The sequence below is a fragment of the Austrofundulus limnaeus genome, unplaced genomic scaffold (genome assembly GCF_001266775.1).
Source record: "Austrofundulus limnaeus strain Quisiro unplaced genomic scaffold, Austrofundulus_limnaeus-1.0 Scaffold109, whole genome shotgun sequence".
NCBI classification, from domain to species: domain Eukaryota; kingdom Metazoa; phylum Chordata; class Actinopteri; order Cyprinodontiformes; family Rivulidae; genus Austrofundulus; species Austrofundulus limnaeus.
In genome coordinates this window covers 776,575-788,877 of record NW_013952511.1, presented here as the reverse complement: position 1 = coordinate 788,877, position 12,303 = coordinate 776,575, and the positions used below count along the sequence as shown (strand labels likewise).

Below are 12,303 nucleotides of genomic sequence, written 5' to 3'. Positions count from 1 at the left end.
TGTGTGTGTGTGTGTGTGTGTGTGTGTGTGTGTGTGTGTGTGTTTGGTGACATTTGGGGGCAATTTTTAGACAAAAATCCTACCTTTGGGGACAACTGGTGCATTTGGGGACCCAAGATTCTTTAGTCAGTTCCAGCACCAGGTCACATGCATTTATCCATTTGGTTTAAATGCCATTGGTGGGTTGGGGGTTGGGTTTAGGACCAAGGTGTGAATTGAGTTTAGGTTAGTTTTAGGGTCAGGTAGGTACCTGTGAGGTTAGCCTTAGGGTTTGTGGTCAGGGTTAGGCTGTAGAAATGTAATGGAAGTCAATGGAATGTCCCCAGTTGGATAGCTGTGCAAACTTGTGTGTGTGTGTGTGTGTGTGTGTGTGTGTGTACGGGTTTTTCCTACAACGTGGGGACAATTTCCCCCCAAAAAAGGCAGCCTCGTGGGGACCATGATTAACCTGTGAGGTTAATTTTAGAGTATGGTCAGGTTTAGGATAAAAAGTCTAAAAAACATGAAAGGAAGTCAATACAAAGTCCTCAGTTTGATACAAATACAAGGATGTGTGTGTGTGTGTGAAAAAGGTAAAAAAACCCACTAATTAACCTTCATCTTTTCTTTCGCAGGACATGAGAAAACATGTGATGATGACTCTCCTGGACACGGAACAGTCATACGTGGAGTCGCTCCGCACTCTAATTCAGGTAACACACCTGCCCACTCTGTCGACGTTCTGACGTTTCTAGGATTGTTTGTTGACGAGCTCTAAGTTGCACCGAAGCAGAAGCTAAGAGCTGTTCTGCTGAGGCGGTGAAGAACACGTGGAGGTAACAGAAAGGTGTTATGTAATCCACTTATTGCCATTCACCCTGCTGGGCTAATCTGCTAACCCTTATCACATCTCACTGTCATCAGCAGTATCTGCCTCCTCCCAGCACACACACACACACACACACACACACACACACACACACACACAATCAGCTGTATCTGCTCTATTATTGTTAAAAGACCTTTACCCCAGATATTGGCCTTATCCCGGATTGTTTTCTGCCCAGGAGCGCCTCGTTGTGTAACCTGTCAGTGTTTGTTGTGTGTACATCCTTACATGCACACTGATTGTGCTCCTGCTTGTTTCTTTGTCTGTGTGTGTGTGTATGTGATTGTGTGTGTGTGTGTGTGTGTGTGTGTGTGTGGCCACAGTGTGAATAATCCCGGGCTGTGTTCCCATGACGACACGGGGGAAGTAAGTGTTACCACGGTGACTGCGGGGAGCGCTCACATCTTTGAAGAGGGAGGGTTTGGGTGGACGTGTGGCTCTGCAGCAGTGATGTGCAGGCCTGAAATCTGGACATTGTTTTATTTTTTCTCGATCAGACTCGGTGACAGCTTCTATGAAAAATGGATTTAATTGAAGTGATAGAATTAACTACGACTGAACCAAGTGTCTGCTCTGACATCAATTCTCTCGCTTCTGTTGGCTTTGCTAAATGTGACATAGACAGCGTTATCCACACCAACTGAGCAACGTTGCTTTTCAAAATAGAGCTTTTATGTAACTTTTTTTCTGAAGTTCAAACTAAATCAGCGAAACAAGTTTTATTCTCATTTTTCCTTTGATTCAAATGCAAAATTATTGAATTAGTCAGCAGTTGTGTCATCAGGTTTGGGGGAGGTGAGCCTTCAGGGGGCAGGGGTGTGTGTCAATTTCAGAGTCCACTGAATCTCCTAATTCCTCTCATATTTAGTGGCTCGTGGTGTTCCTCTCTCATGGATGACGTCTGAGTAAAACTTATTAAAACACTGCAACTAATACGGGAAAACTGTCCGCTCCTGGCAGGGCTGTAAAGCCTTCGTTACTAATTCTAACTACAAAATAAAAGCCAACTTTAGCCACAGTGTACATTTTTCTCTGCTGACAGTTCGAGTCGTTACAGTCAGATATGTATTAATGAGTTCCTGTAATGGTTGTGACTCAGAGTTGCATAATAAACCTGAGTTCATTTACTATCACTTAAGATGTGCAGAGAAAGAATGCGTGGATGTAAGCCTACTTTACAAATAGCAAAATAAATAAATAAATAAATAAACACCATGTATTAGCCCATCGAGCTGTTGCATCTAAAGTTAGCAAGATAAGCTTTGGAAGGATCCCAGGGTGCATCTCAGATTCTCAGGTACAATAAACATCTCGGTACACTGCCAACAACGTGATTCGTTTAAAGCTACATAAGCAGAAAAAAAACCAATATGACATGATACAATTCAGCTGCTACTGATAATGCGTCAGCCTTTAATTGCGATACGACTCACACTTTAATCGCAGTACAATTCTGGCTTCGAATGCAGTACAATTCAAGCTTTTATCGTGCTACAACTCAGCTTTAAAGTGCCTGTGACATGCCTATCCTTCAAATACAAAAAGTCAAAGAAAGCATCTTTATTTTTAAGAAAATTGGCATTACCCATTTTGTCACATAACTGGCCTATTTTTTTTTTAAATTTGGCTCAGCCAAAGTGAAACAGGAAGTGACATCAAAGGGGAACTCACAAGTAAAATAAACTTGCTGGTCTCTCCCTTTAACTCTTCTTTGTCTCTCTTTGATAGCAACTAAAATAATCTAAAGAAACATCAGATTCCTCTCTACAGTCTGTGTTGTTAGTTTTTGTAACAACGCTGTTTACATGATGACATTCCCTTTTGACATCACTTCCTGTTTCTTCACATGCAAATATCTCAGCAACCGTTCATCTCAGCGATGTGAAATCTCTTTTGCATTATGTTATCAATGTTATCTTTCCAAAAAAAATGCATTCATGTTTATTACAAAAAATTGATGTCACAGGCACTTTAATTGTGAAATGACTTGTCCCTTAATTGTGCTACGACTCAGCCCTTAATCGTGGTGCGACTCAGGCTTTCATTGTGATACTGTTCTGGCTTTAATCGCAAACCAATTCTGGCTCTAATCTTAATACAGATCTGGGTTCAATTGCAAAGTTACTCAGATTTTAATTGCAATACGACTCGGGCTTTAATCGCAATATATTTCTGGTTTTAATTTTGATACGRCTCAGGCTATAATTGCAATGACTTGGGCTTTCATTGCCATACGATTTTGGCTATAATCGCAATCTGACTCAGGCTTTAATCGCGATACTGTTCTGGCTTTAATCTCTATACAATTCTGACATTTATCGCGATACCACTGGAGCTTTTGTTGTGATACAACTCGGGCTTTAATTGTGACCCAACTCAGCCTTTAATTGCATTAGACCAGTTGCCATAGAATTCGGGCTTTAATCACAATACTTTCTGACTTTATTCCCTATACATTTCATCTCAATGCAACTCAAGCTTTCACCGTGGTACAACTCAAGCCTTAGTCACTATAGAAATCTGGCTTTATTTGCGATGCAATTCTGACTTTCATCTCAATACGACTTGACCTTTAATTGCGATATCACTCAGACTTTTATCGCAATGCAATTCTGACTTCATTCGCAATACGACTTTTTAATCACGTTACAAAAGCAGGTATCCCACATGGGGTTTTGTCAAGTCAGGTGTTCCATTACCTGTGTGTGTGTGTGTGTGTGTGTGTGTGTGTGTGTGTGTGTGTGTGTGTGTGTGTGTGTGTGTGTGTGTGTGTGTGTGCATATTTACACTCACCCGTTTCTAATACATACAGTTTTTTTAATTTAAGTTCTGAACATCTGTAAGTTTAGGGTCTTTTTATCCCCCTCTGGTATTCTTTCAGCAGAGCTCACCATCACTCAGAAAAACAGCTAAAAATAAAAAGTTCATGGATGACTGTACATGCCACAGACCTGACAAGCTATGTGCTTCGTGTCAGCAGTGATGTTGAAACTGACAAAAACCAGAAACATGCATTTTTTTTTGTTCGAACACAAAGACAGTAGGTTAAGATGTTTTATTAAATTTACAAACTTTAATTTTCACAAAACACACCACCTCTTACCTCTGCTCTCTTTATCAAGATTTAGCAATCCACTTGGAATATAAATTCAGGTGCAATTTATACTGAATATATGGAGTCTTCTGTGGCTGAAAGGGCTTTAAACCTCTGAACAGTTACTCTCTGCAGTCATCTTTAAACCAAACATTTTCTGATTTATGAGCCTTCAGCTTCATGTCATGACCCTCATTAGCACATGGACCTTTTTCTTCAGCAGCTACAAAACCGCCTGTCGTCACATAAACAAAACTTTTTAATCCCTTGAAACCATCATTGACTAAAAGGTGGTTTTGTCCCTTCAGGGATACATGCGTCCTCTGAAACAGCCGGACGGTGGATCCATCGTAGACCCTCTGCTTGTGGATGAGATGTTTTACCAGATCCCAGAGATCCTGGATCACCATGAGCAGTTCCTGGAGCAGGTCGCTGGCTGCCTTGGTCAGTGGCACGACAGGCAGACTATTGGACACATCCTCATCCAATCAGTAAGTAGGAATAAACAAAACAAAACTGATTTTAGGGCCAATTGCATCATAAAGTAGGGTTGTCATATCTTTAATTCAACCTTGGTGTTAATGTGGAAATTATTTGACACTTGATACCAATTTCTATGCAACCAACAGAAAATTACAAATTATAAAAACATTTTTAGCACCACTAGAAAATATTATTGTTTATCTTGATCCATTTTTGGTAATTAGACAATACTATTGACCAGAAATATTTTTAAATTACCAAACTTTGTTTTATTTAAAAGGAAAAAAAAACAACTTTTTTTTCTTTATTTAAAAATAAGGTCTTGGGTTTCTTTTTACATAAAGAACAAAGACAGTTTTGTGTGTCTTTTACTTTAAATTAAAAACAACAGCTAGCTCCTGCTACTATTATTACTTACTAAAAACAACACAGAATTTCATTGGCTTAACCTTTTAATGTGAAATCATTTGACTATTGAAATGTTTGTAAAATAGCTTTTGATTGAACTGCTTTGAAATATTAAGATTTGAGTTGCTATAAGACAAGCATCCAATTTAGTGTTTGTTTTTCTGGCGTTAACTTCAGTTTATTTATATAAGAGGTTCTGCTGATCCTAAATAGCTAAATCAATTTTAAAAATTCAGGCAAAAGATTAAACTCAAAAAGATAAAACTTTCTGGCCAAGGGGGGTCAGTGGGGAGGCCACCAAATATTTTCATGGGGCTTTTGCCCTCCAAGACCCCCACCTTTGTGTCACCCCTGCTCATAAAACAACCAACAGATAAGCCACATTTTTAGAACCACTGATAATTTAAGTAAAAAGCACGAATGTGTTTAAGCCACTGTGTTTCATTTAAAACAGTTAAAATTCTTCTTCTTCCTCTGTACAACGGTGMCTGTACCGTCCTCCTCTGTTCATCTGGGTTATTTTAAACTGAATCAGACTGAAGTGCAGCTTGATTTTGGTTCAGAACCACAGTATCCACACACACATAACAAGGTTTAATTTACTGTGGAGAAGAGGCTGTATTTAAAGCCTAACTGACCACAGTTAGTAACACATATTAACATTTTGTTTTCCCAGTGACCACTTGGTGCCTTTCTTTTAAAGTTTCCCATGACCCCAGAGTGGCTTTCAACCTTAAACAAACATTGCTCCAAGGACTCGGTGCGAGTCTAAAGGTCAGGTCGAGTGGTTGAGAAAGACAGAAAAGGAAAAACAGATTTTCTCCATCACCGAATGAACCCACGTTTATTACAGGAAGAACAGACTTGAACTTCCTCCGCAGTTCTTGCTGCAGCACTGCACTGCAGTGACACTTTTCTACTTTATTCTCCTTTGCCTCTCTGCATCTAATAAAACTGTCATATTCGGTATTTTTGATAAATGTAGTTAGAAGTGGAAGAAATCCATGTCATTTATCTGTGGTGTCTGTTGGATGTTTCATACAAAAGTAAGGAGTGAGACAAAGACAGGGGGAGGATATGTGAGCATAGTGAGGCCATTGCATTACCTCTCTGCTCTGTGTCTGAGTCACCCTCCCCCCGACTCTTTCAACAGCAGCAGCTGCAGGCTGCTGCAAGCCTCGTTGGCGCAGTAGGCAGCGCGTCAGTCTCATAATCTGAAGGTCGTGAGTTCGAGCCTCACACGGGGCAGAGTTTTTGTTTAGGTTTCATATGTTCGAATGAGCTGTTTGATTTTCGCATGGATCTTCTCTGTGCTGCTGTGTGTAGCAGATCTAACACACACAGAGAGAGACACACACACACATGCTGTAAATGGGGCTCTCTGTTTCAGAAGTTTTCAAGATATTTGATTTACTTATATGGCAAATTTATCTGTAAAACATCTTGACTTGATCAGAAAAAAAGCATCAGAGATTTATTTGTTTTCTGGAAACTTAGTCGCTAAAATGGAAACAAACACCACAGAGGCTAAGATAAATATATTAGATGCTACAATGTGATGAAGATCAGCTAAAAGCAGCAGAACAGTAGCCGAAGCACAATAAAGCATATCAGTAGCTTAAAAAAGCAGTAGTAGCTAAAATTACATAACAAATGCTGAAAAAAAATTGTAAGAATTAAAGCTGCAAGCAGCGTTGGGCAGCCCTCGCAGCTTGAGCGCCGCTTCGGCGACTACAGGAGAACTGGCTTTACCCCAATTTTCCATTTCCAGAAAGCCCAATTTTCCAAAATATTAAACTACGCATGGTTGATTTTGCCACGCTGCCTCAACCAAACCTTCCGGCAAAATAACAGAAAACAAAAACCATGTGAAACGGGCGTAAGAGGGCTGAAAACCACCTAAAACCACTCAAAATCACCAAAAACCACGTGAAATGGGCCTAAGAGGGCTGAAAACCACTCAAAACCACTGAAAACCATGTGAAACGGGCCTAAGAGGGCTGAAAACCACTCAAAACCACTGAAAACCATGTGAAACGGGCCTAAGAGGGCTGAAAACCACTCAAAACCACTGAAAACCACAAGAAACCATGTGAAGCGGGCCTATTAGGGCTGAAAACCACTGAAAACCACCATAAACCACGTGCAACCGGCCTAGTAGGAGGTGAAAATCACCTAAAACCATTCAAAACCTCTCAAAACCACCAGAAGCCATGTGAAACGAGCCTAGGTGGGTTGAAAACCACCTAAAACCATTCAAAACCTCTCAAAACCACCAGAAACCATGTGAAACAGGTCTATTAGGGCTGAAAACTACCTAAAACCACTCAAAACCATAAGAAACGGGCCTAGGAGGGCTGAAAATCACGTAAAACCACTCAAAACCATCACAAACCATGTTAAGCATGCATAAGAGGGCTGAAAACCACTGAAAAGTACCAAAAACCCTGTTAAAGGGGCCTAGGAGGGCTGTAAACCAGACACAGGTAGAAATATGTAGATGTCACAGTGTAAAAGATAAACATACAGCAGGTAAATAAGACACTTCCTGTTTTGAGGGGGGGGGGGGGCTAAGGTGATGTCACCAAATGAGCATGTGGGTGGGATGAGTGCCAGTCTGGTATGACACACAGAAATGATCATGCAGCTGTGACCTTGTTTGTGGAAGTTCTTGAACCTTGATATTTCATGGCGAATGATCACTTTCTGTGGCTTGGCCATGCCCACATGTTTTGATGCAGCAAAAATCTTTTATCGTTTGATCTCCAATGCCTTAAGACTGTGCTGAGTGAATTTGAAGTCTAACTTGAAAGCTGTAGGAGGAGTTTGTTCAAATACCTGTACAGGAAACGAGACAAAATAGCAGCTTGGATCCAAGATGGCCAACTTCCTGTGGCATTTGGACCATGGCTCCAAGAGACTTTTTTTGTAGGTCCTGGTACATTACACAAGTGTGCTGAATTTGATAACTGTAAATGAAAACATGGCTTGGGGCTGATTTTTTGAATTATTGTAGGAGGAGCTATGGAGTAATTAGGCCACGCCCACCAAATGTTACACTGCATTCCTGTTTGGGACCGGATAAGGATCGATCACGGGTGATTTGGTACAGATCAGTTGAAATATGTGGATTTTAGAGCCAAACGTAATTCAACGGTGTGACGCCTGATTTCGCCATGCCGCCACGACCACGCCTTCCAGCCAAAAGTCTTGATGTTTGAAACCAAGTCAGACCAACTTATCTGTATTATGACACAAATTGAAGGTGATTGGGTCAAATGTGTGAGAGATGGATCTTTCCAAGCAACAAAAGGTCACTTCATGTCCTCGGGGCGGATGGATGACTCACAGTGAGTTTGATGGAATTCGGTCTATCCATGCAGAAGTTATAGCGTTTCAAAATTCTTGGCGAGGTCAACTTCGAGGTCTGGCCACGCCACCTTAACATGCTCAAAAACTCACGGTTTTGATAACTTTTAATCCCCCATGTCTTAACAGTAAACTGACCACGTTTGAAGCCGATAGGTCAAACTCCCTAGGAGGAGTTCGCAAAAGTTCGACGTGAGCGAAAGTGAAACTGAGCAAAAAATTGACCTTTGAACCAAAATGGCCAACTTCCTGTATATTTTAGGGAATACCTCCAAGAGACTTTTTAAAATATTTTGGGGAGTTCTACCTATGTGCCGCTCTGTAGGACTTACCAGTTCCTCTATCTGACTTTAGGTGGCACTGTCCAGTCATTTGGCCACACCCATTAAAAATTCCAATGGAATGTTATTTTTGTCGGGGGACAATTTTGTGTGAAGTTTGGTGAGTTTTTGAGTATGTTAAGGCCTCCAAATAAACATGTTTCGACGCGAAGAGAATAATAATAAGAAACGAAGGGTTTCAATAGGCTTTCGCAGCGCTCTCGCTGCTCAGGCCTAATAAATAAAAGTGAGCAGGGTTAGCAGGCTAAGGTTAAAATTAGCTTAAGACTTGTCAAAAATTAGTAAGTAGCTAATGTTAGGGGGAAAAAAAAGCTAAATATAGCATTGTAACTGAAAGTGAAAAGAAACTGAAAYAGTACCAAAATGCTAAAGTTGCTAAATATTTGATAAAATTGCAAAATGGTTGCTTAAAGTAGCAGGCCTGTAACAAAAGTTTGGAGAATGATAGCAATACCTACAACCTAAAAGTAGCTAAAAGCTTCAGAGCAGTAGTTAAGATGTATAAGTAGGAAAATGTTAGCTGAAAGTATTGTAACAGTACCTGAAAGCTAAAAGATGCTACATGGCAGCTAAAAGTAGCAGGAATATACCCCCCACCCCACCCCGCAATCCATCCAAAATAAAACATATGAGTATTATAAAACCATAGTGTTAATGCTGACTCAGCATCCACACAGTAACAAATGTAGTTTTATCTTTGAAGAAAAAAAAGTCATATGGCAGGAAGGCATTAATAAGCCTGCCACACAAGGACCCTCAGAGTATTTTTCTTGACCTTCTTAAGGAGTGCAAACATCAGTGGATTAAGAAGTTAAACACAAAGCTTTGAGTTTTCTCCTCACGCTGGGGCTGATCTCTGGCAGCCACACTTTAATCTGGCTTTTTAACGTTTCCAGGAGCGGACACGCTCTGAATTACAGCCGAGGAAAGATCAGAGAGGAACTAAATGTTTCATTGTAGGTCTTCTCCACATGGTTTGTTCTGTTTGTCCTGAAAGTCTGAGGACGAAGAACAAATGGAGGAAAAGGGCCGAAGGACAGGGATGATAAAATTGCTGCTCTCTGTACTTCATTGTCAAATTTTAAAGAATAAATCACACAAACTAGGAAACCACAGCCAAAATAATTAGTTGTAATTCATTCTGTTCATCCTAGAACCTTTTTTTTTTGTTGTTGTTGTTGGTTAAATCCAGCACTTGTCTTTTCATCTCAAAACTAAAAGGAATTTGATCAGAAAAAAGAAAATCTCTCAAAMGCGAACCAGTCCAATATAATAAACCAGTTCTTGTCAAATCCAGTTGTCCAGAAGCTCAGATTATAATGCATGGCCTCTCCCCTCCCCCAGTTCTCCAAAGAGACTCTTGCCAACATGTACTCAGCGTACATCGACAACTTCCTCAACGCCAAAGACGCCGTGAGGATCGCCAAAGAGGCCAAGCCGGCTTTCCACAAGTTTCTGGAGGTGAGTGTTGCACGGAGGTACAGGTGAATGTTTTGGGTCTGAACAGGTGTCGTCACGTGTCTGTCACAGGAGGGGGTTAGTTACACTTTAATGAACTAAACCACAAATGCTGACTCAGCTTTCTCACTATTCAATTTCTGTTGTAGCTTCTCCAGCCCGAATGAGAATAATGTGTAACCTATGTTTTTTTTTTTTTTGTTGTTGTTGTTGTTGTTTTTATACTTTTAACTTTAGTTCTTGATAGAGATTTTGAAAGAAATCTTATCAAAAACATAGTTCCTTCGGGAACATGTTTCAGCTGAATGGCTACATTTTTTTTCTTCTTAAGCTACTTTTAGGTTTTAACTATTGTTCTGCTACTTTTGCCCATTCTTACTTTTTAGCTACATTTCTGCTTATTTGAGATCTTAGCCCTTATTTTATTTTTWTTTATCTTTTAGCTACCATTTAGCTTATTTTAGCTTTAATTTACCACTTTCCTACTTTAAACATATCACTACCCTTCAGACTTTTTTTATTCTTAGCTATCGTTTGTCAGCTTTTAGCTACTGTTTTGCTACTTTTAGCTTTTAGGTACATTTGTGCTCATTTTAGCTTTTATAAGCTACAGACAACCTTAAAGGTTGCTCAAATTTACGAAACTCAAGCTGTTTTCCAAAGCCAGCACAGCGTTATTTTCTGTCATGTATGACTAAATATGGATTTTTTTTTTAAAAAAAAGTGTATTTTTAAACCTTTTCATGCGTCTGTGAAATCCTTTTATAACCATCTCCTCAGAAGCAACGTGCTGGTCGAGCCACAGTGTCCTGTGTCCTCACGTCCCTGTCTCAGTTCAGCACCTCTCTGAGCTTCACACTGCTCGCTGGTTTTCAGGGCGAAACGGCAGCACCACCTGTTGGTGGAGTTCAAGCGCATTCAAACATATCTCCGTTCATTTCACAAGCGGCGAGATAAAGTTCAGGGTGGTAGTAGCGGAGCGTCAACACGTCCTCGGATTTAATTCTCCATATTTTTCCTTCTCCAACAGCAAAACATGCGCGAGAACAAAGAGAAACAGGCTCTGGGCGATCTGATGATCAAACCGGTGCAGAGGATTCCTCGATACGAGCTGCTGGTTAAGGTGACGCTCTGTTCTGTTTTTAGTTTGTTTCCTGATCTGATAGAACTGATGGAACTGGACTGACGTATTGAAATGCTTCAGGACTTGTTGAAGCACACCTCAGAGGATCACCCGGACCACTCGTTGCTGCTGGACGCCCAGAGGGACATCAAGCGCTTGGCCGAGAAGATCAACAAGGGCCGTCGCTCCGCCGAGGAAGCAGAGCGGGAGGCCAGGGTTATCCAGGAGATCGAGGCGCACATAGAGGGGGTTGAACATGTCAGTTGTGCTGATAAACAACTTCTTATTCTTCATGTACTCTGTTTACTTGACCAGGACTATATTAAAATTAACTGCTGATCTTTTGTGTTTGTGTTAGATTCTGAATCCACAGAGGAAGTTCTTGAGACAGGAAATAGTCATGGAGGCGGTAAGTTGTGCCATAAATAATAATAATAAAGATTTTACACAAACCACCTGCTGCTTGAACAAAGCAATTGAATTTAGCAGATATCTACTGACTCTTTTAAGAAACACCTTAAGACATTTTTATTCAGACAGGCTTTTAGTGCTTTTATTTTATTTTTTTCCCAACAACTTTTATTATCTTCTGCAAAGGAAATTAACATGTAAAAATAGATAAAGACAAAAATAAGCTTCATAATAGTCCAGATCTGCTGTAAGAAACAATTGACAAACAAACAAAATGAAGGAAAAACAAAAAAACAAATGGAAAAAGAAGAAAAAAATATATATATACATACACATACATACTGTATACATGCATACATGCATATAAATATATACACACATATACATACATACACACATACACATATGTATAATAATCATAAAGGAATGAAATATTGATTAAAAAAAGGTCACATACACAGATTTCCAGGCTGCCTGTCAGTATTTTGAATTTAAACTGAAAGAAGTATCAATCAGGAACATTGGGAAGAACCATTTTCCCCACATGTTCATAAAAACCTTCCCACAATGTGCTCATCTTACTCTCTTTACCCATTAGAGTTAAGTGCTTTTTACTGTGTTTTATTTGTTGTTTTTTATATTTGTGATCTGTTTTATTGTTTTTTTAGTTATTTTGCTCTCTGTTAAGCACTTTGTGGTGTTTGTGTCTGTGAAAGGTGCTATAGAAATAAAGCTTACTTACGTACTT

General features: G+C 39.9%; 1 protein-coding gene and 1 non-coding gene across 4 annotated transcripts in view; both read left to right on the top strand.

The window, feature by feature from the left end:
• The window catches only part of arhgef17 (Rho guanine nucleotide exchange factor (GEF) 17), an 80,275-nt gene that overhangs the window by 60,115 nt on the left and 7,857 nt on the right, over positions 1-12,303 (top strand). For all 3 annotated transcript variants that reach the window (XM_014014037.1, XM_014014040.1, XM_014014039.1), the window contains exons 2-7: positions 615-692; positions 4,271-4,453; positions 9,908-10,024; positions 11,052-11,144; positions 11,226-11,402; positions 11,503-11,553. In XM_014014037.1, coding sequence (XP_013869491.1) covers positions 615-692; positions 4,271-4,453; positions 9,908-10,024; positions 11,052-11,144; positions 11,226-11,402; positions 11,503-11,553 — 699 coding nt within the window. The remainder of the gene's footprint in view (positions 1-614; positions 693-4,270; positions 4,454-9,907; positions 10,025-11,051; positions 11,145-11,225; positions 11,403-11,502; positions 11,554-12,303) is intronic.
• On the top strand, positions 6,029-6,101 carry trnam-cau (transfer RNA methionine (anticodon CAU)). The gene has a single exon. It is a non-coding gene; the product is annotated as a tRNA-Met (tRNA).